This window comes from Podarcis muralis, chromosome 1 (assembly GCF_964188315.1).
Source record: "Podarcis muralis chromosome 1, rPodMur119.hap1.1, whole genome shotgun sequence".
NCBI classification, from domain to species: domain Eukaryota; kingdom Metazoa; phylum Chordata; class Lepidosauria; order Squamata; family Lacertidae; genus Podarcis; species Podarcis muralis.
Window position 1 is genome coordinate 92,394,563 of NC_135655.1, and position 24,014 is coordinate 92,418,576.

General features: G+C 44.3%; 1 protein-coding gene and 1 long non-coding RNA gene across 3 annotated transcripts in view; one reads left to right on the forward strand and one right to left on the reverse strand.

The window, feature by feature from the left end:
- Nucleotides 1–1,456: 1,456 nt before the first annotated feature.
- Nucleotides 1,457–24,014, reverse strand: part of HEG1 (heart development protein with EGF like domains 1) — a 58,813-nt gene continuing 36,255 nt past the window's right edge. For both annotated transcript variants that reach the window (XM_028743748.2, XM_077935001.1), the window contains exons 10-21: nucleotides 21,610–23,013; nucleotides 20,441–20,557; nucleotides 20,215–20,334; nucleotides 19,427–19,506; nucleotides 18,692–18,750; nucleotides 17,518–17,678; nucleotides 14,096–14,230; nucleotides 8,055–8,097; nucleotides 7,869–7,906; nucleotides 6,912–6,999; nucleotides 5,172–5,346; nucleotides 1,457–3,748 (exon numbers count right to left, since the gene is read on the reverse strand). In XM_028743748.2, coding sequence (XP_028599581.2) covers nucleotides 3,599–3,748; nucleotides 5,172–5,346; nucleotides 6,912–6,999; nucleotides 7,869–7,906; nucleotides 8,055–8,097; nucleotides 14,096–14,230; nucleotides 17,518–17,678; nucleotides 18,692–18,750; nucleotides 19,427–19,506; nucleotides 20,215–20,334; nucleotides 20,441–20,557; nucleotides 21,610–23,013 — 2,570 coding nt within the window. In that variant the 3' untranslated portion in view covers nucleotides 1,457–3,598. The remainder of the gene's footprint in view (nucleotides 3,749–5,171; nucleotides 5,347–6,911; nucleotides 7,000–7,868; nucleotides 7,907–8,054; nucleotides 8,098–14,095; nucleotides 14,231–17,517; nucleotides 17,679–18,691; nucleotides 18,751–19,426; nucleotides 19,507–20,214; nucleotides 20,335–20,440; nucleotides 20,558–21,609; nucleotides 23,014–24,014) is intronic.
- Nucleotides 6,993–15,039, forward strand: LOC144329005 (uncharacterized). The gene is made up of 2 exons (XR_013394418.1): nucleotides 6,993–7,164; nucleotides 13,612–15,039. It is a non-coding gene; the product is annotated as an uncharacterized LOC144329005 (long non-coding RNA).

The following is a 24,014-nucleotide window of genomic DNA, read 5'->3' on the forward strand; positions in this document are numbered from 1 at the left end:
ACCGCCGACCTTTCGATCGGCAAGCCCTAGGCGCTGAGGCTTTTACCCACAGCGCCACCCGCGTCCCTGGAAAAGCTCATACAGGACACTAATTTTGAAACAACTACAAATCTTCTAGGCCATAGTTAAGGTGCCCCTGTAAGTAATTAAAGCCCTTAATGATCTAGGTCCCAAGTATCTAAAATAATGTCTCTTTCCATATCTTTTTCCTTAAGGTGGGGACCCATAGTTGGGCCTTCTCAGGGGTAGCCCCGTTCCTCTGGAGCAATCTCCCCTCTGAAGCCTGCCTCACCACCACATTGTTGTCATTTCAGCGTTGGGCTTTCTCAGGATTTTAGGGAAGGGTCAGGTACATTGGGGTTGGATTTTAAATGACGCTGCTGTTTTATTTGTATGGAATTTAAGTTTTCAGGCTTTATTATTACTAATTTCGGTTTCAATTCTGTGTAGTCCTGCCCTGGGGCCTTTGGGTGAAGGGCAATCCATAAATAGGGTAAATAAATAAAATAAATAACAAATAAACTTTGGATAACCATTGTGGCTGGTTAGGTAGGAAAGAAACAATACACAAGTGCTTGTTGGCACTTAATGGGAAGCCATCCTCCACGGTGTTTCCTCCTCCAAGTGGGAAAGGAAATAGTAGTGGTGGAGCACCACAAGTGCTCACTTTAAACCATAGTTTAAACTATGGTTTAAAGGGATGCTTGGACAAGGCCTGTAATATAAGATTACGACAGAAAGCGTTGAAAGTTTTTACGGGTGTTTGGCAACTGTTTTGTCAGCTACATAGTTATGGGTCATTCCCCTTGCCATCCAAAGCAAAGGTCCTGATCCAAAGATTCCTCCCATGAAGGGAATATGGCTGAACATGTGCTGCTTCATCTAGATTTCTGTGTACACACCCGCCAACCAGATGGCTGGCAGTATCAGCTCTGTTATAGCTGGACTGCACTGACCATCTGGGTATAGCTCCCCCACCTTTTCTTTCACCCCACACGTGAATCATCCTTGCCAGATCAAGGTGAACAAACTCCATTTCACATCCGGCTTCCCTGTGTGGCAATGCAAGATCAGTCTGTGGAAAACACCTGATGATTAATTTTACATTTGCGGGGGGGGGGGGCACAGCTGATTTTTTTTAAAAAAATAGTAATATTGTTCCCAAATAATTTCAAAAAGCAGAATAGGTACAGCTAGAGTAAGAGGAACTACTCAGGATATTTTCCCCAGTCCTTTTCTGCTTGCAGAAGTGTAGTTAAGCTTGTGAATTTAGCCGTTATACAGAATGGTATCTTAGCCTATTCTATGACTAATGAAATCTGAGGTTGGAGCCTCAAAAATGTCATGGACTATAGTTACAGCTGAACTTAATTCATAAGATAACATGGTCACAGAGGGTAGTTTTATCACTGGCAATTAGCCTATGTATTCAGAAGTGGTACACAGACAGTGTATGTCTCTCCCACTCTCTCATTCTCCCACTCTCCTTTCTCTCCCACATCCTTGGATTATTTCCTTCTTTTTTGTGCCTTCTGGTGAAGTGCATCCTTTTTCACAATTCTGAAGTGGTTGCTATGGGATACAGGAGTGCAGGACAAGAAACACCTCTGGCCTGACCCAATCTTCCCCCACTCACCCAATCTGAAACAATCACATGCCGCTCTGCAGGCTAGGTCTCTCACTATTAATCACTGCCTCCAAATCCTTCATGATTAAGCTGCAAGCGTCACCACTCAGCCACCCTGCAGCTTCCTGCACACTGTACAAAGTCCTCTTTTCTCATAAAACCACACCTTCTTTAGAACATTCAGAGAGCAAAAGTTGTTTTGCATTAGGAAAAGCCATACACAAGAGAACTTGGGTCCGGGTTCAACTACATATGATGCCAATCCCACTTAAAATGCTTCCTGGTTGCTTTCTTCCACGGCTGCCTGGATAAAAGTTAAGCCATCTTCTCTACTATATCTTATCTTCACGATATGGAATGGGTCAGGGCTAGCCTTGCAGGTGGGGAAAACTGTTGCCAGGGATTGGGAAATCCTAAAATAAATAACTATGGGAGGTGAGCTATTTAGTGTTGCAGTGGGTGAACACCAGGTCCCTGGTTACGTGGATGGGAGGAAGAAAGGCAAAAGCACATTTTTCTTCAGCAGCAAAGGGATGGACATTTTGAAAATGACAAAAAATAAATAAATGAGAAGATGTCTTAGGTTACAACTCAAGACACCACAAAAGGGCATTCTAGTATGCTCTTCCTTTTCCCATATGGAAGAACGTGGTTCTGGGGCCAACCACAATTTACAAGTGACTTGGAATCCTGGTTTAAGTGCTAGTAAAGGACAATGAGTTAACCAAAGGGAAAATTTGAGTTGGTAAGCTGGTTGTATGCCGTTTAAAGCAGCTCTATTAGCTCAACCTCTTGTGGGGTTTAGTCTGGTAGCAGCAGTGCACTGAACAAGCACAGTTTGTTGGTCTCATATCACGGTGATTAGCCTAGCTAAACTAAAAGTGAACAGTCAGCTGCCTGTGAAATTCAACAAGCATCCCAACCAAATTTGGGGGCACATGTTGTGGCACTTCAGGTATTCTCAGCCAGAGTTTCAGATTCCTATCACTTTTTCCTCTTCTTGATCTGATGATTTCAGGATTTTATTTTCTGAGCTCAAATTTCAGATACTGTAAACTTGAATATCACTTAACACCCCCCCATTTTTACTGGGGGCAATCCTCACCCACCATTTGGTTACACACACACGTGTGGTTCTATAGTATGAGACCAGCATACATAATCAATTCACTAAGAGTTCATGGAGGAAGAAAAAATTCATGGCTGGCGAAGGCATGGGGCAATGATTACTCTTCATGAGACAATGGTCCATAATAAATTGGGGGCAAACAGAGGGCAGGAGCAAGCACCATTGCAACTGAGTCAATACACAACTGAATGACAAGACAGGAAATAAGAAGGCATTATCCTAAGAAAAGAAAAAGGACCCTGAACTTTGCACATTACACATAGAACCCCCATCCTTAGACCACATTGCCATACGCATCTCCAGCATTCTGTGACTATCTCATCAGTACCCATTAATAGATACCTGGTGACAGAGAAATGGTTCTTTCCATAAAATCCACTCAACGCAGCTTTGCATAAAACGTGGGCAACGCAAACACAGCACTAGTTGTTAACTGTAAACACAACACACATTACTGGCGTTAGATTTAGAGTGTCATCCACAGTATTTGTTAGCTTTGCTTTAGTGATCTACTATCAAATTCACATTATGTGACACAATTAGTGATAAGGAAAAGATGCAGAATGTACACACAGGAACTCCTTTAAGCTTCTCCCTTGCCTCTTAGACAGGCCTGTGTGCTGACTTGCTCTTTACACCTGCCTTCCCATTGCTGTTCAACAGCAGCTACAAATGGCTCCTTTCGGACAACCCTGTTCAGTATCCTCCAAGGGTTCAAAGTTTCCTTTCTGTATACAAACTATGCCAGCATCTGAGCTGTATAATTAATGTGTACCCAGAAAACAATTAGCAGGCAATGGCTGATGTTCCATTCACTTTCCCATGTCTCTCCTGCAATTCCATTAAAAGTAATCTCTTCTTCTGCTGTCATCACTAACAAAGGAAGGATTGTATTGGCCAGGGTAGATGCAGGAGTGTCGGGATCCCGGAAGACCTGTGTAAGGTGGGTACAGCCCGTTTCTTTCTAGTTCAGGGTTCCTTGGGTTGGTTGTCTAGAAGGGTAAGACATGGACACAGAAAGGAAGGGGGGAAATGGTTCAATAGTCAGCACTTATCCTTTCTGGGATTTTAATAATAATACATGAAGGTACAAATGCTTCCAATAGATAATATGCTCTTCTAATAGAGATTAAGCAGATGTGTTCAGTAATAATTGTTTGGGCATTCTAGACCACCACTGAGGAAAAAAATAATAGCTGGTGATCTGTTTGGGTTTTATGTATATAATGCACTACTTTGAAATTTTCGATGGAATTGTGGTATATAATTTTATACACACACACACACACACACACACACACACACACAGATAAACAACATTATCATGAAATTAAAACAAAAATCAGAGCATAGAAGCAGTTACTATTATTATGTCTATATACTGCCACCATGCATGACAAAGGTAAACACAGTAATATCTCTGAATCCCTCTTTTCACTTTTATTTCTCATTCTCTTCCAAACCAAAAATCTGGAATGCCAAAGCTTTGGAAACAGAATTATACCAATCAGATGCAACCTAGGAAAATATATTGCTGCCCAATACTTCCTTAGCATACCGGAAAGCAAGCTTCTCCCACAAGTTGTTACTGGCATGAACAAATCATAGCCATTGCAACCCAGACCAATGAGTACATAGAAAATACAGCACATCTGTTTTGCACTCCGATGCACATGTAGATATTATGGAGAACGCCTCCAGGGCAGCTATTTTGGGTGAAGCACAGCCAGGTAGGAATCAATGATGTAGGAGATACAGTATGCTGCTATCATTGTCATATGACTGCTAATCCCAGAGATTATAGGATGAAGATAAAGGAGACCTGGATACAAATTTCCACCCAGCAATGAAGCTCATTTGATGAACTTGGGCTAATCATTCTCTCTCAGCATAACTTAGCTAGAGAAGGGTGGATTCCATTGATTTATTGGGCAAAGGGGAGGCTATGAAGGTAATGAACAATATTCCTGGCCCTACCCAAGGCCAAGATTTTAGTAATCTGTCATACTAGAGAGACAAAGACATCACTGTTGGATGTTATGGGGATTGTTACATCATAATTCATGTACTATTTTGTATGCTGTATGCTCTGTGGCAGCCTGTAGAAGGCGCACCTACCTGCATGCATAGACATAGTTTTGCCCCTAGGTGGCAATGGACTTAACTGGAGCTAGGTGAAGTCGAACGTTTCCTGTGTCTGTTCTGTTCTTTATGGAGAGAGACAATAAAGTTCTCATTCAGCTTAAACCTTCCATGGCAAGATCGGCATATGAGGCCTGCAGGAACATACACTGACTGCACAACAGCCCCTGCTCAAAACCAATTATCTTGACTGTAACCTTGGTTATATATCATTGAGTATATAACCTTTGGACTTTTGTTAAAACGCACATGTACAAGCTGAGGATTAGTTACCATATAGTAAACATCTGTCATCTGTAGTAGGTTTTTAGTGCTCCCATTCTCTTGCATTTCAATGGTTTCTCTCCCCCAGTCTTGAGCTCGAGGGTTTTTGGGATACTCAGCATATGGCGACATCTGGAAATCTCCACTTTTGAAGATGAGTTTGCTTATGTCATTTTTATTCTTCCTGGAAGAAAGAAAGAAAGAAAGAAAGAAAGAAAGAAAGAAAGAAAGAAAGAAAGAAACATTTATATGCAAACCATATGAAAAGGACAGGAGATAGCTATAAAACTCCCATGCATCTTTTTCATAACCATAAGAGAGCCGGTGTGGCATAGTGGTTGAACTTGGATGAGGGAGACGCAGATGCAAATCCTCACTGAACCAGCCATGAAGCTCATTGAATGTCCTTGGGCCAGTTGCTCTCTGCACAGCCTTGCTTACAGGGGTGCTGTGAAAACACAGTTATGACTGGGGTGGGGAATAGGGGTATGCAGATATGTTTCCACATATGTTTGAATTTTCTTTTTAAAAGACCTCATGAAACATCATAGTTTACTGCAAATTTCTCATATTTTTTGGTATGAAATGTTGCCTAGTATAGTGGTACCTCGGGTTAAGTACTTAATTCATTCCAGAGGTCTGTTCTTAACCTGAAGCACCACTTTAGCTAATGGGGCCTCCTGCTGCCACTGTGCCGCCGGAGCACAATTTCTGTTCTTATCCTGAAGCAAAGTTCTTAACCCGAGGTACTATTTCTGGGTTAGCGGAGTCTGTAACCTGAAGCGTATGTAACCTGAAGCGTATGTAACCCGAGGTACCACTTTATACTCATTTTTGCAAAGCCATTTCATTGAATATAAGCACATTTTGCATGTTATTTTCATGGATATATGCATTTCCATGCACAGTTGACCCCTTCATGGATCACTGCCTTGTTGTGGCGAAGGGGCTTGAATAACTCAAAGAAGCTATGAGCTATGCCATGCAGGGCCACCCAAGACAGACAGGTCATAGCCGAGAGTTTAGACTAAATGTGATCCACCTGGAGAAGGAACTGGCAAACCACTCCAGTATTTTGCCAAGACAACTCCATGTACATAAAAAAGGAGAAGCTTTGAGAAGAAAGTGAGAGTTTCCAAGGCATGCTCTGGTTCATGGGGTCACGGAGAGTCGAACATGACTAAGATGACTAAACAACAACACTGTTGACCCTAGTGTATGTGTTTTTGTACGCATTATTTGGCTAGAGAACTGCATCACAAAATTAAGGAAAATTTCTTTGAAGGATAGCTGTGTTTCATTTCACGTATCATTTCAGAAAGTGCTTACTAAGTAAGTTTGCCTTAAAATGCAAAGTGCATCAAATTTCTCTTCCAACCTTAGCAGGGAGTCAGATACTACACTGCTCTAGTATGCTTTTTGGACAAATGGTGGTGTTGGTGGGGAAAACAGTGACAATATCCCCCCCCCCTTTTTTTTTTTTTGAAAAATCAAAGAAGCTTCTGCCAGATCTTACTTGTGCTTTTCAGTATTTGTGATATCTGTCAAATACCGCCAAAACATTTATCTTGATATGGTTGATATACAACTCTGAATCATTTGGACATTATTAATTTTTGCACAATCACAAGAAACATTTTAAAGGTGCAATTTCATTCAACGAAAGTATAATCAATAGATAAACAAATTCCCCATGATGGGTATTTAGCGTTTTATTTTAAAAACAGGCACTTGGCTTAGGATACCTACTGGCAGCACGTGACAATGAGAGCTATCGCCATGATGAGCAGAAGTCCCCCTCCAGCTGCTGCGATCACAATGGTGATGAGCTGATACGCTAAAGCAAAGAACAGAAACAATATTGCTTCAATGGAAAATTGTTCATCTTTTATGTATAGGCAATAATGTGAAACTGTCACCTTCTTGATGCCTGTAAAGATTCCCTTATCTATAACCTCGGAGATGCTCTTATGTCATGGAATGCCTACAAAGCCACCATCAGGTATGGGATAAAGATTCACTGATGTAGCTTAGCTTCTTTGACAGAACTGGAAAAACTACTTAGCCTATGAGGAAATGCTCACACAGAGACAATTAACAGGTACTAGTTGATATACACATATTTTACATATTTTGAAACGTCTGAACTCATTGTTGGCTGGTTTACGGGTTCAATTCAGTATGCTGTATTGGTTTTGTTTTGACATATAAAGAACTAAATTGCCTGGCTTCAAATTACCTCGCAGAAATTCTCCTTCTGTATGAATCCTCCCACCCAGACAATGAAGAACTTTCAACAGGGCCTGCTGAAAGCCCCATTTTACATTGACACCACGTTAGCTTTCAGTTGATGAAGGCCCTTCTTTGCTGTGGCCCAAGTACTCTGGAATGGCCTCTGAAAGAAGTCTCATAAGGCTTCCTCTCTGTATTCCTTCCAGGGTCAGGGTGAGCTCTCTTTTCACAATGTCTAAAAATTAGGTTTGATAAAAAATTTTCTGTTCTGCTCTATTTGTACAGATCTGTTAATACTGCTTGCTTAGACATCTGTTGGTTTTAAATGAATGGTTTTTAATGTGCTATAATTTGACTGCCTTTAATGCCTTGGTCATACACTGTTTTGGAAATCTATTGTTGAAAGACCATATAACTTATTGAAAGAAAAGCAAAACCAGTTTGGGAGTTAGAGCTGCTAGACCAGATACTCACGATTCCCACAGTTGAATCCTCCTAATCCAAATGGGCAACTGAAACAGGAAAAAAAAAATCCAATCAATTAAGTGTTAATTGAACCAATATGAAAGTGATCAAAATGCATTAATGGCTGGTGATGGCAATGAGGAGGAAGGAAAGGAATGCGAAACAAAGAAAACAGATTTCTATAATTTACTGTACCTCACACAAGTGTCATTCACAAGTTTATACCCATCTTCACAAGCTAAAAGAGAAAGAGAATGTCCATGAACACATCTCAGAAAGATAATTGCTGGTATCCAAAAAACTACTTTAGGTGAACTCGGTGCAATTTTTTTTTTTTTTACATCCCTGCCCACGTTAAACAGCAAACGCCTGTGAAAAACTGCTTTTGAAGTTTCAAAAGTGGGTTTCCACTGGGTATGGCCAGCAGCTGCTCTTCAATCAACACAAGCACATCTTGGGTCGTCCAGAATCAATTGCACCATTCTGTTATATTCTGGCCCATAAATATGCACAATCAGTAGTGGCTGGCAGGGTGGTGTGGATGGGACCCAACATTAGTGAAGAGGGAGTTCTAACACAAGCCTGGTTCAAACCTTGGTTCAGCTCAGCTTAGAGAACCAGGGAGGAACAGAGTGGCGGAGAGTTCCTCTCAAGGATCCAGCACGTTTATTCAGTCTCCCTAAGGCACAATTTGGCTTTCCATGTAGTGTGGAGCAGCTTACAGAAAGAGTGAGAGAAAGCAGTGAGTGAAGACCTTGAAATATGAACTTTCAATTTTTCACCAACTGACATTGAATTATGTTTTATTGAAGTTTTTAATAATGCTTTTATGGATACATTTTGCTGATTTGATTCTTCTATGTTGTATACCCCCTTGATAATATTCTGACAAAAGTGTGGATTACAAACAGCGCAAATAAATTAATAAAAATAAGACAATACTAGGCAAGTAACTTGATGCATTTAAACTTGCTGGCCAGTGGAGGTCACTCTTAACACACAGCAATGCTGCATATGAAAAGACTTGCAGCGGTGTCCACATTTCACTCAAATGCATCTTTAACCAAAAGCAGCCTGTGCGGACAGCAGTGTTGAGCAGAGGAACAGGGGTAAAGGAGGGGAGGGGAGGAGGCATGGGCTGGGCGGTATCAGCTTTAAACATAGCAGTTTGGCGATCTACCGTGATGTTGAAAAAACAAGATGCATTGGCCTCTGCCTGTGAGACACCAGGTGAAACTGCCCCAGCTCTCACCTCCAGAGCTGAGATGGTTTTTCCCAGGGCTGCAGGCTGGGACAATGCAGCTTGTTCATGCAGCTCAGCTGGGGGGAGGGAACTCCCCCCCCCCCCCCCGAGATGGCTTGAGGAAACCAGCTCCTTTAACTGCTCAACTGAGGCAAGGGCAGCTGCACACTCCTCCATCGAGCAGTTTAAAGATGCAGAGGGAGGAACAGGCTGCATCGGTGGCTCCGTTGTATGAGTACAGAGTGGGATGGCGATTACACTCAGCGATATATTGGTGGTGAAACTGCCAGCGCTCCTGAGTCCCTCTGCTAGCAGCGCCAGCTGGAGGAAGGAACTTTTGACTCCCTCCAGTAGACACAGCTAGCAGAGGGACTTGGGAGAGATGGTGGTTTCACATGCGATATACAGTGGTACCTCGGGTTAAGTACTTAATTCGTTCCGGAGGTCTGTTCTTAACCTGAAACTATTCTTAACCTGAAGCACCACTTTAGCTAATGGGGCCTCCTGCTGCTGCCGCACCGCTGGAGCACTATTTCTGTTCTCATCCTGAAGCAAAGTTCTTAAGCTGAGGTACTATTTCTGGGTTAGCAGAGTCTGTAACCTGAAGCGTATGATTAACCTGAAGCGTATGTAACCCGAGGTACCAGTGTACTGCTGAATGAAGCTTACATCACGGTCTGCTCCTCATACCGATCCTGGGCAATATATCGATATATTGCCCAGGCCTAGAGGAGGCTTTCGCCTCTTTGATTAGGATTCCCATCATCATCCCCTTCATGGTATATAGGCACACTTAACTTTTCCTTTTCAGGGGGAAGAGGGGGGAAAAGAGAAAATGTCCATGAGAACACCTCAGTAACAGAGAATATATATATATATAGAGAGAATGAATACATTAGATATCCAAAAAACTACTTTAGATGAACTCAGTCTAAATCAGCTGGGAGTGATTTTGATTTTGTTTTTTAATGGCTAAGGGCAAAGGGTTTAAGTATCATCACTATTCCTTTGCTCAGTGTCTCAGGGTCGTATCCAACACTGAGTGGGGAGTTCCACTTTTGCAGTGGGACGTCCCCTTCTCCTTTCCCTATGTACCCTCAAAATCTGATCTGGAGGGTTATCCAAGCCTCTGGAGCAGATTTTGAGGGTGCTCAGGAGACTGCAGGGCAAAAGGACGAAGAGGAGTTCTGTTGTGCAAAGTGAAGTCTGCTGCTCTAGTGGGATAGCAGCTCTGGATACAAACTAGAGTTTCCAGAGGCTGTTTTTGGTTTACAGATTTACATGTCGTTTCCGCCTAATGGCACATATTTAGCATTCACAAGGTCCCAGAAGGCATAGGAAACGAGAGGCAGAATGCATGCTTTGCATTCAGAAACTCCCAGGCTGAATCCTTTGCATCTCTGGATAAAATGATCAGTTAGCAGGTAACGTGAAAAACCAGTCCCTAGGACCCCAGAGACCCACTGCTATTCAGGATAGACAATGCCCGGATAAATGGAGAAATAGCCTGATGGTATAAAGCAGCTTTCTATGTTGTTTCTAATACTTTAATCTGTGGCATTCCTGTGGATTAATAGTGACCTCTGCTAGTCAACTGGTTTAAATCAATGCTGAACCAAAGACCCCTCCCTGTACATTTCAGGGGGTTTAAGGGAATGAGGCCAAACCCATGCCGAAGACTGGGGGAGGGTGAACATTTGCAATGGGAACAGCAAAAGTTCAGGAAACTTTTAACAAGTAGTGAGGATTTCCTCCTCTCCCCTTCCACTGAACAAACCTGAAGCACTGCTGCAAGTTCAGCAACAGTGTGGAGTGAGCAGTGGAGCCTGCATTGTCGTTCCTATGCAAATACAGGGCTTTCAATGCTATCTGTTTAAATGCTGCATTTCATCTTTATGTTATAAATTAATGGATTCTGTTATTTATTTAGTGGGGCCAAAATTCAGATTGTATTTTCTATCTTTAGTTTTCAAGGAGACGGCAATCCTCTTTGATTGTTATTGGTCACATTTATACGTGGTCTACAGAGCTTAATAAAGATAAGGAAGGTGGGAAAAGTGAAATATGAAACTCGGTGGCAGCTTTCCAGCTAAGTTTTGCTGGAGCCCACAAGGCTAAACAATTTGCACACAGTGATTTTAAGTTAGGCCCTACACGTTCCTTATTGGCAAACAATTATGTGGTGTTCCAGCTCTGCCCTTTATGTATCATCCATAAAAGAGACCCCTCTACTATTCAAGTGAGCAGCTTAGAACAGTGGAATGAGCAAGTTAAATAAATTGCTGCTATGCTTGATGGAAGGGACGCGGGTGGCGCTGTGGGTAAAAGCCTCAGCGCCTAGGGCTTGCCGATCGAAAGGTCGGCGGTTCGAATCCCCGTGGCGGGGTGCGCTCCCGTTGCTCGGTCCCAGCGCCTGCCAACCTAGCAGTTCGAAAGCACCCCCAGGTGCAAGTAGATAAATAGGGACCGCTTACTGGCGGGAAGGTAAACGGCGTTTCCGTGTGCTGCGCTGGCTCGCCAGATGCAGCTTGTCACGCTGGCCTCGTGACCCGGAAGTGTCTCCGGACAGCGCTGGCCCCTGGCCTCTTAAGTGAGATGGGCGCACAACCCCAGAGTCTGTCAAGACTGGCCCGTACGGGCAGGGGTACCTTTACCTTTACCTTTATGCTTGATGGAAGGCGGGGGAGGTCTGGCACCTTGCCTCCATCCCTCTGAGAATGTATAAAGCGTTAACTCCAAAACATGCTATTATCTGAAAGCCAGAAACCACTTTTTCCCCAACACTGAAACACATCTGGATATTTTTTCTGCTGTGCAGTGAACCCAGCCACCCACCGTGTCTAAACACAACCATTTTCAAAATGCAGGACACATCAACAGAACGCTTGAGATCCAGAACTCAAGACAGATAAACAGGCAGGTAAATCTGCATCTGTTAGACAAGTACAGCCAAAGTTTAGGTTGATTTTCATGCAGAAAATCTCTGGAACCAAATGGCACTATAAACTTGGCAGGGAAGCTCCTTATTAAGAGTTGGCAGCGTGTTGTTCTTCACCAGCCAGCCAGCCAGCCAGCCAGCGCCACTTTCTCTCTCTACTGTTCCCTGACCCTGCATAAGAGTCACATACACTCCTCATTCACTCGCTTGCCCTGGCAGGACTTCAGAAATCTAGCTCTGGCTCCTCCCCAGGTGCCATGAACTCCTGAAAATTGCCAACAAAGAGGGCATCCTGGACCATAATTCAACCATATCTCCCAGTTTTGCTGGGATTACTAATGTAGGTATCCCCAGAGCTGGTCAAGGACACAGCTGTTGCTTAATGGGGCGCTTGCAGAATTTAAGTTAAACCAAACTTGGTGTTGCTGCACTTAACTCTGGCCTGCTCTGGTCAAGAGAGGTTCAGAGGCTGTAGTCTGGAGCAAGTGGAACTGCATGTTGTCCAGTTTGTGGCTGCTGCCAGCAAATGACTGGGTGAATTGGTTGATTCACTCCTGTGTCCTTAGAAAGGTGAGAGAGGATTCCTCTCAGAGGATGGGTGGAGGAAGAAGCCTTGATGATCTTGGGAATGGAGGGGGGTGGTGGAACACAGATAGAAGCTGGATGATTGTGGAGCAAAGAGAGAAAGGCGTTGGATGGGGATGGGGGTAGAAGGATGCTGGATGGCCATGCAGAGAAGAAAAAGGAGCTGGGGGTTATGGGGGGAATAAAGAGAATAAAGATATAAGTGAAAGGAGCTGGTTAGGGAATAGAAAAAGAAGCACAACATCCCAAGTGCCAGGGACCATACTCCCCAGAAATTGTGGGGCATCTGTATCTTTTAAAGTAAAATTTATTTTGGGATTGAGGGGCCTTGGAGCATAGGAAGAGGAATAATAAGGTGCTGTCTTGGTTTTGGCCTCCACTGATTTGATAAATCACAAGTGAATGTGAGATTCTACAATAGGTTTTTAATTTTTGTCTTTATGATGATTTGTTTTATAATTTTACTTATTATATAGATGAAAGCAGACTGACGAAGTTTCCTATTCCAATGTTGGAAATGGTCCATGTGAACAAAGCAACACTTTCAGGCTAATGCTGAAGGTGTATTGGTCAGGGGCGCCCCCAGAGTGTGCAGGGAACCAAGGGGACGGAAATCAGGAGCCTCTGCAAATTCAAACTGAATGCCTGCAGAGAACTACAGAAATAAAATGAGGGTTATCTCAGAGTGAGCACAGATGTCAGATTTCCGAAGTTCTTCTGTCTCTCCATGTTTAATTAATGTCTGAGGTGTAGACTAATGGAAGGTCACCGCGGCTACTTCCATTAACAGAAAAAGTGAGGTCATATTTCTGAAATCTAGACAGGATCTAGGCTACATCCACATGGCTTAGTTAGCATGGAGCTCCTGAACAAGCAGTGGGGATAGTATTTTATTTTGGACTGAACTGGATTCAATCTAAAAGCTATCCAGTAGGGTAATTAAATGCGATTGGATCATGTTTCTAAATGTGTTATCTGCTCTTCAGGATGAAAAAGCAATTCACACTTTGGATCAGCTCAATTGGAACATTGTGAAGGATCCACCAAAACAGCCTGTGAATAAAAAGCAATTATCTTTTTTTTACTTCCCTTGGAGATCAGACAAAACAGAGACAGAAATAACCGCACTATGTCATCTCTAAAAACTGAACTTTCGCCACAGGCATATCAGACCCCTCCCTGGCCTGCCCCCTTTTTATTCTTTTCACTGGATCTTTCTGGCTTACACAGCATGCTGTGTAAAAGGATAATATTATTGCTGCACTGAGAGCAAGCAAGAGACCGTATCCCCAATCTCTACTGTAGAAAAACGAGCACTGGGAGAAGGAAACCTAAGCTTTTAATACTTATTCATAGGGCTTAGCACGCATAGAAATACAAGAAATCACACTGATCTGCGGAATATCCTTTGAACTGGAACCAAAAGATTAAAGATGAACCCCAGCGATCCAGCTACACAATGCATAATACCTCTGCAGGAATGATCCAGTTTGTTGTATTTGAAGTATCCAGCCTGGCACTTGCAAACTGCAATGCCGTCCAAGTCCACACACACAGAAGTTTCTTTGTCGCATTCCGGATCTTTGTGTTTACACAGACCGCCAACTATTGCAAAAAAAGAACATTGGGAAGGTCGTTAACTAGGCAGAGGGAAAGTGCACCTTCACTGGATTCTTTCTCTACAGATATCAGGAATGGAATTAGATATTTTGTGAGCGAGGGATGGGGAAAACATGTGGCCCTCCAAATGTTGCCAGGCAACAGTTTACACCATCCACAGGTTTCCTACCACCTGCTGGACCCTTGGTCCCTTTTGAAATGCCACCATTTTGAAATGGCACCATAAGGTACCAGGCTGTACAGCTGTTGCTCATCTCTTAATGACAAAAAACCTAACCAGCTGATCTTGCTAATCCAAGCATTTCCAGTGTGTTGGTTATAGCTGTGCACAGTGGTACCTCAGGTTAAGTACTTAATTCGTTCCAGAGGTCCGTACTTAACCTGAAACTGTTCTTAACCTGAAGCACCACTATAGCTAATGGGGCCTCCTGCTGCCACCGCGCCGCCGGAGCACAATTTCTGTTCTCATCCTGAAGCAAAGTTCTTAACCCGAGGTAATATTTCTGGGTTAGTGGAGTCTGTAACCTGAAGAGTATGTAACTGAAGCTTATGTAACCCGAGGTACCACTGTATACTACTAACTACTGTTGTAATTTTTAGATCTGTGTTTTGTGTTATTTGTGCATGATTTTATGCCAGCGTAGACATCACTCATGCCCATGCCAGCGTAGATGTCACTGAGATAAAAGTGCAAAGGTGCTGGGAATGTAGGCTTGGGAGAGCACAACTTTGACTGAGACTCTGCCCTGCCCTGTGATGCCTAAAATCTTCCTAATAAAGGCATATGGAAGGCATTGAAACGTCACTCTTGGCAGGTGTAAAATGGCCACAATTCACCTCCATAAGGCAGCGTGTTCAGCATGGAAGCCTGGTAGACCTTTATCTTGGTATTGGTCATTAGCATCACACTCTCCCATACCCTTTTGAAGAGGCAAGCCAGTGCCACATATGTCTTCTCAATACAGTGGTACCTTGGTTTACGAACTTAATCCGTTCCAGAAGTCTGTTCTTAAACCGAATCCGTTCTTAAACTGAGGCACGCTTTCCCTAATGAGGCCTCCTGCCACTGGTGCCCTTCCACCATTCAGATTCCATTCTTAGACCAAGGTAAAGTTCTCAAATGAAGACACTATTTCCGGTTTTGTAGAGTTTGTAAACCAAATCGTTCTTAAACCGGACTGTTCTTAAACCGAGGTACCACTGTATACTTGTCCAACTCTCATTGATGGAAAGGTTGCTGGTTATGGTAGAGCCCATTTTCTTGTATTGGTAATCTAACTTTGTGGTTTTGTGTTATTTTGTGTTTCCTCTGTGCATCCTTAGTGGGTTGGACACTGAAATACCATTTCCCTTGCCAGTTCTGACTATGATCAGGGTTTTTTAAAAAAAATTCATTTCCCTTCTTTTCCACTAAGGATTGGCATACAGTGGTACCCCGCAAGACGAACGCCTTGCGAGACGAAAAACTCGCAAAACGAAAGGTTTTTTCGTTTTCGAGTTGCCTCGCAAGACGAATTTCCCTATGGGCTTGCTTCGCAAAACGAAGCTTGCCCAGGGGACAGCGGGTCTTCTCTTTTGAAGCAAGGGGTGGCGGGGAGAAGCGATCTTCTCCCCGCAGCCCCAGGTCCGGGGACAGCGGGAAGCGCTTCCCGCTGCCCCCGGACCTCTTTTGAAGCAAGGGGCTGCGGGGAGATCGCTTCTCCCCACCGCCCCTTGCTTCAAAAGAGGTCCGGGGACAGCAGGAAGCGCTTCGCGCTGCCCCGGACCTCTTTTGAAGCAAGGGTTTGCAGGGAAAAGCGATCTCCCCGCAGCCCCTTGCTTCAAAAGAGGTCCGGGGGCAGCGGGAAGCGCAGCGCTTCTTCCCCGCTGCCCCCGGACCTCTTTTGAAGCAAGGGGCTGCGGGGAGATCGCTTCTCCCGGTGCTCCGAAGCCGGGCGGGGGGGAGGGAACACCTGCCCCCACCGCCCGGCTTCGGAACGCTGCTCCGAAGCGGGGCGGGGGGGGCGGGAACACCTGCCCCAGCCGCCCCGCTTCGGAACGCTGCCCCGAAGCGGGGCGGGGGGGCGGGAACACCTGCCCCAGCCGCCCCGCTTCGGAACGCTGCTCCGAAGCGGGGCGGGGGGGGGCGGGAACACCTGCCCCAGCCGCCCCGCTTCGGAACGCTGCTCCGAAGCGGGGCGGGGGGGCGGGAACCTCTCACCCCGCCGCCGGGCATCGGAACGAGGTCCTGGACCTCTTCTGAAGGCAGGCGGGGGCAAAAGTCTTTGCTCCCCCCGCCTGCCTTCCCGGGACAGCAGAGACTTCTCCGCTGCCCCGGGCGATCTTAAAATGCTGGCGGGCGGGAGCGAAGCGTTCGCTGCCGACCCCCAGCATTTTAAAATCTCCTCGGGGCAGCGGAGACTTCGCTCCCGCCCGCCAGCATTTTAAAATCGCCCCGGGACAGCAGGGGCTTTTAAAATGCTGGCGGTCGGCAGCAAAGCCCTCCTGTCCCCGGAGCTTGCGGGGCGGGAGGTGGGAAGAAGGGCTTTTCTTCCCACCGCCAGCCTTCAGAACAGCCTTCTGAAGGTTGGCAGTGGGAAGAAAAGCCCTTGTCCCCCCCCCCCAGCCTTCAGAAGAGGTCGGGGGACAGACTGTCCCCGGACCTGGTCTGAAGGCGGTTTCCCTAGGAACGCATTAATTGATTTTCAATGCATTCCTATGGGAAACCGTGCATCGCAAGACGAAAAAACCGCAAGACGAAGAGACTTGCGGAACGAATTAATTTCGTCTTGCGAGGCACCACTGTACTTGAAAAATCTAACTGTTGGTAAGCTAATCAATTTGAAGATCTATATTATTGGTAGTACTACTGTTTTATTTTAAAAACCTGTACTGTCATCTCTCATCCTGTGGCTCTGAGAAGTGTTGCCCCATAATTTTGACAGGTTCGCACCATGTGGTCAGGATTCAATGCCGCACCTTTGACATGAAAAGCCTGTACACAAAGACCATAATCCCATGGTGAGTCCCATATTTTACTTACAAGAATGTTTTTGTAGAGAGGCAAGCTTCTCACACATGTGAGAATGAAATCTTTATTTTATCCTATAGAGGCTTTCAAGAGGCTTTCTGTTTCAGTGAAACAAAGCTTTTCAAAGAGAGCTTTGAAGAAAGAAAGCTTTTTTTAAAAAAGAAAGAAAAGACAGAATGTTCTTTTGAAAACTTTCTTTAAAAAAAGAAAAAAAAAGGAAAAAACCAACCCCAAAGAACAGTGTTTAACCATGTCTTTTTACCTCTGTGGAGCAGTGTAAGTTTAGAGATGAACTGGCAAGTCTGTGTGGGAGCCTTGCAGGCCCGAATGTGGCTTCGCACGGTGCTAGCAACCTCAAAAACGGTGATGTTGGAGACCAAAGAAAAGGTGCTCAGGACAGACACTTGCATGATGCCCGACTGCCTGTGGAAAGAGCGAGAAAATGCAAAGGCTGCATCAGCACCATCCTGCAGTTGTAGAACCCCAACACTTATTTGAGAATGGTACAAATATCATACACACAGAATGAACACATTTTCCTAGTCTTGGCTTGGCAGTATGTGTTTGCCTGTGGTGCTTTATATCAAAAAGACAGGGAGACAGTGCACCTCAGAGGCTGCTAGATTCAAAGCGCCTACCTGACCCTTCTCCAGGCAGAGCTCCTACCACTTTTGCAGGTGCTTGGGGGAAGACTAGGACCATGCCAAGGACCTGACTATAAAGCCAATGCTGGTTGTGCTAGAAAATCTGGCATGCCTGATTCCATTAAGAATCTTCAGAGCAGGTGCATTCCTGTGACTTAGTGTGATGGCTGGAAGCAACATGTACATACTGCAGGGAAGGGTTATGGGTTTGTTTTGCCAAATTGCACCAATTCCATGCAATATAAAGAAGCCACAGGTTGATCAAGGGGAAAGGGGAAAAGAGCTTCTGCTCCTTTACAGTTGTGTACACGAGAAAATTTCAGGAGCGGCATCTTTTATTACTCAACATGATAAACTGCTCCTGCCCAAATTCCCTCTTTTAGTTATCATTTATTATTTCTATAGCAGCATCAATGTTTGTGGCATTTTACAGGGTAGATGAAGACCGCAGCCTGTACCAGAAGGCTTAAATCTTCAATTGAGGCAAAGAGTTATCCGACTGAAGGAGGCGGGGAGAACCAGGGAAAGAATATGTGTTATTGCAGTCTCTCTTCTTCCCAATTATTAATGGCACAGTACCATGGGTTGGGGGTGGGAGGGACTGTGGACTACGTATCACAGTATAAAATGGTTTTTATATGTGCTGGAAGCTTCTTGGAGTGGCTGGAGAAATCCAGCTGGATGGGTGGGGTATAAATATTATTATTATTATTATTATTAAGCTCTGGGGCAAGAGTTCAAATCAAAGCCCAGCCACCAAAAGTGATGGTTTTACTGTTTCATGATCCTTACCTGGATGCTTTAACAGTGGATGTGTAATAGCCTGGCAATGTTGAAAGAGAATTGTTCAGCTGGGGAAAAAAATTGAACATTGTATTGGTTTGTTTGTTTTGCAAATTGAGCCAAGAGCAACGAGCTTCGCCATCATGCCATGCATCCTAACCCAGCTGCACCAGATAGCTGGGCTGCTGCTGCTCGCTTGGTGTGGTCCCTCACCACCATTCCACCCCCCCCCCCCCCAGTGTGTAAGGAGATCCTGGTCACCCACAAATAGCAGCACATGGGGACATGAGAGAGGAACTTGGGCCACCTATTGCAAAGGAGAGGCATAGGCATGGGGGGTGTTGGGTGCATGTGTGCTGTTGCAAGGGGCCCACATAAATCTGGAGCTGGCTCTGCTGACACCTTTGAGGAGCAGAAAAGCTTCTAACTGTGAAGCTTCTGAATGAAAGCTCATGGGTCATGAGAGGAAAAAGGCAAGAAGCAGCATGATGGGCAAAGTTGTCCACCGTGGACAACTTTAGGATGTGCTGGAGAACTTTCTAAGATCATTCACAAGTTTAAAAGACAAACTCTACTTCGCTGTAGGGCAGGCAAAGGTTCCAGCCATGCCCCTGATAAGAGAGCCTTCTGTAAAAGAACTGGGCAAGGAGAAGAAGCCCCCTTATTTCTTCCAGCAAACTGCCTCCTCACAAGCTGCCACTGTCAGTTAAATACTATGCTTAAAAAGCAACTTTTGACACTTACCATGTTCATAATAGCTTCTTCAACTTGAAACTCTGAGTACTGCCCTCCAGTTGTGTTAAACTGGCCAACAAAGGTTCGAACTGAAGGCAAGAAGATAGCTTGTTAGCTACTTTAAGGGTTAGATCTCTCTCTCTCTCTTTCACGCACACACGCACACATACATTGAATGCCAAGGAAACCTAACTTTTCTCCACAACAGTGAAATAGAAACATGTTTTTTTATTTAAATGGAAGCTTTGTTTCTAAGGCCCAAACTAGACATTACACAGCAGAACACTGTTAACTGCCAATCATACATTAATGTTAGAACACAGGAAGCTGCCTTATAACAAGTCAGGCGATTGGCCCATCTAGCTCAGTATTGTCTACAATGACTGGCAGTGGCTACTCATGGTCCTCCAGCCATTGTTGGACTGCAACTCTCATATTCCCTGACTATTGGCCATGCTAGCTGTGGCTGATGCATGGTTGAATCCAACAACATAAGCCACATCCTCTCTACTCCTTTAAAGTCCTGAAATGTAAAATCATGGATTGAATAAGTTAGTTGAACTTAGGTTTCATTGAGATTGATAACACAAGTTAAACATGACTGACTTCAGTTTCATTGATCTCAATGAGAACCAGTTCCTGCAAACCAGCAAAGTGAGGTTAAATGTATTTCTGGTAATAAGAAGCAGCCGGTGCTAGTAAAACCTTTTAAAATAATAATAACAAATTAAGCTAAATGTGGCTTTATGTTTTATTAAGAAGTTTGCCCCCACCCCCGGTCCCTTCAGTTCTCTTACCTAAATTGCACTTTCCTTTCTCCATCTGGTAGCCCAGGGAACACGTGCAATGGAACGAACCTTGTGTGTTAGTACATGTGGCCAAGGCCGGGCATGGATTAGACAGACACTCATCTACATCTGAAACAGAAGGAAAAAGCCACAGCCTTTAGAATGGAAGTCCACCAATCCACTTTTCATTGCTGTAAAGCACTGATGTAAAGGGCTGCCATTATTCCTCCATTACCTGTACTGCAGTCCTCTCCCTGCCAACCAGGTGAACACTGGCACTGGAATTTGTCCATCAAGTTATCCACAATGCATTTCCCATTATTAAGGCAAGTCTCTCCGGTGCACGCATTAGCTGTGAAATAAAGCATTTGAAGAATTAAGTCAGGATCAACAGATGTGACCAAATTCACCTCCTAACCCCCACATTCAACATGCAAGGTAGTGCACTGCACCTTTCACCCGCATGCACGCAAAAGCTTCCTCTTCTGGTACCCAGAACCAACAAGTCAAGCTGAATAGACTATACGCTGCTGGGGTGATCACTCTCCAAAACCATGCAATAAATCGCTACTGCTGGTTTCCCAAAACACATGGAGAACTAGCTTCCACTCATCCTGCTGATCTGAGTCTCACTTCTGGCATTCTGAAGGTGGGGTACCTCTGGAGAATTACCAGCAATGGGCACCTTCAAGCCAAAAAGAAGTGATGCGCTTCACAATGTAGCCTTACACCTTGGAGACAAAACGCTATTCAGCCTACATCGCAAATATAATTTTGTGCAACAGGCAGGCACAGCAGAAAGGGCTTCAACCATAGGTCCTTGCCTTGCTTAAAAGCTGGAGAATGTGGCCAGCAAACACTGGCACACTCTATTAACTAAAGGAGTAAAGGCATTACAAAATAACTATAGTACATAAATTATGCCACAGACACAAACAAAGTCACACTATTGTACAACTGGGACCTGCAACAAGAGGTTGCATTGTTGAGAGCTCCAGGGTTCTAGAGAGACGGGATAGCCATGCCCTTTTTTCCTGCAGATTCCATTTTATTATTCTAGATGATCCTTCCCCCACCTCAACAGACATTCAACATTGTGTGGACATTGCTGGGTTGTTTTGAGACAGGTGTTATTGTGTCCCCTTTCAGTTTCATCCCCTATAGATGCTTTATGTGTGTGTGTTTTTTAAAAAACTTACTCCCCCTCCCCCCAATCTCCAAATAATTTTTGATTCTGAGCAACAGAGTAGATGGTTTCTGTTTTTTGTAGAAACACATAACCATTTTTTTTTAAAAAAAGATAATCTACCAAATCAATTCCCATCCAAAAGTGCAATGATACAGCACCATTAAATCCATTTTTCGTGTTATACCCATTTCCATAATTTCTCAGAGAAGGCTTACCTTTTCCATGGGAAGCTGGAAACGTCCTTGGACTTCCTACCCGTGCAAATGTAGTGGCTTTGGTGGGAACCGGTGAAGCAGAAACGGTCCCTGCAGTGGTTTTGCTGGAAGGAAACATTTTGGGAGGGTGGGCAGTAGTGGCTCTGGAATCAGTGGTTTTAGAAGCAGTGGTAGTGCTCGTTTCCATCCCTTTTGTGGGAGTTCCAGTGGCATAAGATGGCGTCTTGGTGGGAAGGGGAGGACGTACTTTCTGAGGCTTTGTAGTGACCACATAATCCACGCTTGAGGCCAACGTAGGTAATCCTAACGTTGTGTGTGCTATATTTACAAGGTTCTTTCCTGTGGTTACCCCCACCAAACTGAAGGCACCCTCTAGAGTGGTTGTATATGGCAACGAAGCAGTTGTTGCTTTGGCTGTCTCCGAAACTGTGGTACTCTGGGCCCTGTACGTGGGAGACGTAGTCGGAACAGGAGGCATTTTTCCAACCCTGGTCCCTGGGAGAGAAACATTTTGCCCCTCCGAGCCCTTGGTTTCATCTAGGGATACTGTCATAGGTGACAAGTGGTCTGTGAGCTGTTCAGTAGTTTGGGTCAGAATAAGAGAAGATCCTGTTGTCCCCAGATCAGTGCTGTCCTTCAGTGGGTATGTCCCAGTCTGGTTGCTGAATGGCCTGTTGGAACTTCCAGCTGTGGGTGGGTCTGTTCCAGTTGTCCCTTCAGATGCAGCCATAGAAACACTGCCTTCCAAAGGCTCACTAGGCTGCAGCAACGACGGTGTTGAGGAAAGAGGAGGCAATAAAGATGAGGATGGGGGCAGCGTGGGCAGTGCTGTTGGCGACTGCCTGCGTGAAAAAGTTGGCAAAAGTGTTTGAGGGGAAGGTGAAAGCAGGGTTGGGAAAGCAGAGGAAGACAACGGAAGAGGGGATTCTGAGGTCGAAAACAGAGTTGGCAGCTGAGTGGGTGGAAGTGAATCCTGTTTCAGTGACACTGAAGAGGAAGGTGTGAATGATAAGCCGCCAGCAGGTGTCAGTTCGGATTTCAAATATAACTGAGTTGCATGCAGCTCACTGACTGTGGAAGAGTAGGCCGGTGTTTTCAGGGCGTGTACAGACAACGGTTCTGTTGATGGTGTGGAGAAACCCATGTTGCCGGAGGACATGTTGCTTCCTCTGATCTGGGTCACAGAAAATGAGGACCGTGCTGACTCTGAAGGGCTGGAAATTTCTGCATAAAAAGTGGAACTTTCTGATGAGTCAGCTGATGTGCTGCTTTTTGGAATAGATAGTAACGTCCTTTCTCCACCCCTTGTGAAAGTGGTTGAAATGTACGTGCTGTCCGTATGAGAAACAGAGATTATTTTTCCAGTGTCAGTGCTACTCATTGGCTGGTAGTCTGTTCCAGTGTCTAAAATACAAGCAAAAATTATTATTAATTCTTAGCATGAAATTTCTACTGATACAGATTGGGGGCCCCAATAACAGTAATAGTTTCAGATTCCATATGTAATAAAATTAAAACAAAAAAAAATCCATAAAAGTTTCATTTTTTTTAAAAAAAGCCTCAAGGTGGCAATTATTGGTAACTTCTGTTATCATTTTATATGAATTCATGGGCATGGGAGGTCTGATGGCTTACGTTACAACTGTACACAGAGAGAAAAAATCCTAGACAATAATCATGGTAGGAAGGAATATTAACAACAATTAACTAAGACAGCAATAGGCTATATCCTCTTCTTGCTGATATCTTCTTGTTCTTACTGAGAAAAAGTGACTATTGAAGTAACTCACAATATTGGACTGAGCTTCTGCATAAAATGAGTTGTAAATACGTCATTTTATGTTGCCAGCCGATAAGAGATGGTGAGTAAATATCATTAAACCAAATGGGATTTACTTATGACTGGACATGCATAGGATTAGGTGTTAAGACTGCAATGCTATACATGCTTATTCAGAGGTAAACCCCACTGGGGGTTACACTCAAGGAAGTGTCCACAGGATTTCAGTCCAAAACTAACCCTAACCCTTTACATTTATTGCTTCATTTCGCTTTTCTCTTACATACTTTTTAAAAAGTGCCAAGGATAGCTTATGACAATAATCAATAACTCAAAACAAATTCCTTAAGTACAATTCACAGTATTAAATCCAAACTTTTTTCCCTTAAATTTCCTAACTAATATCAACAATTACTTCATCCTAACCTCCTAAAGATTTGGAGAAATGTTTTACAATGCTTGAGCTATGGCTCTAAGATTGGCAAGCTTTTCTGGGAAATAAATTCCAGAGAATTCTTTCAGCTCTTCTAGTCCAGAATGCTCCCAGCTGGGGACCTGATGAACTCACAAATCTGTCTGTTCTCTGAGGTCACCTTGGCAGGCCCACTTTCAGAACAAACCTTGG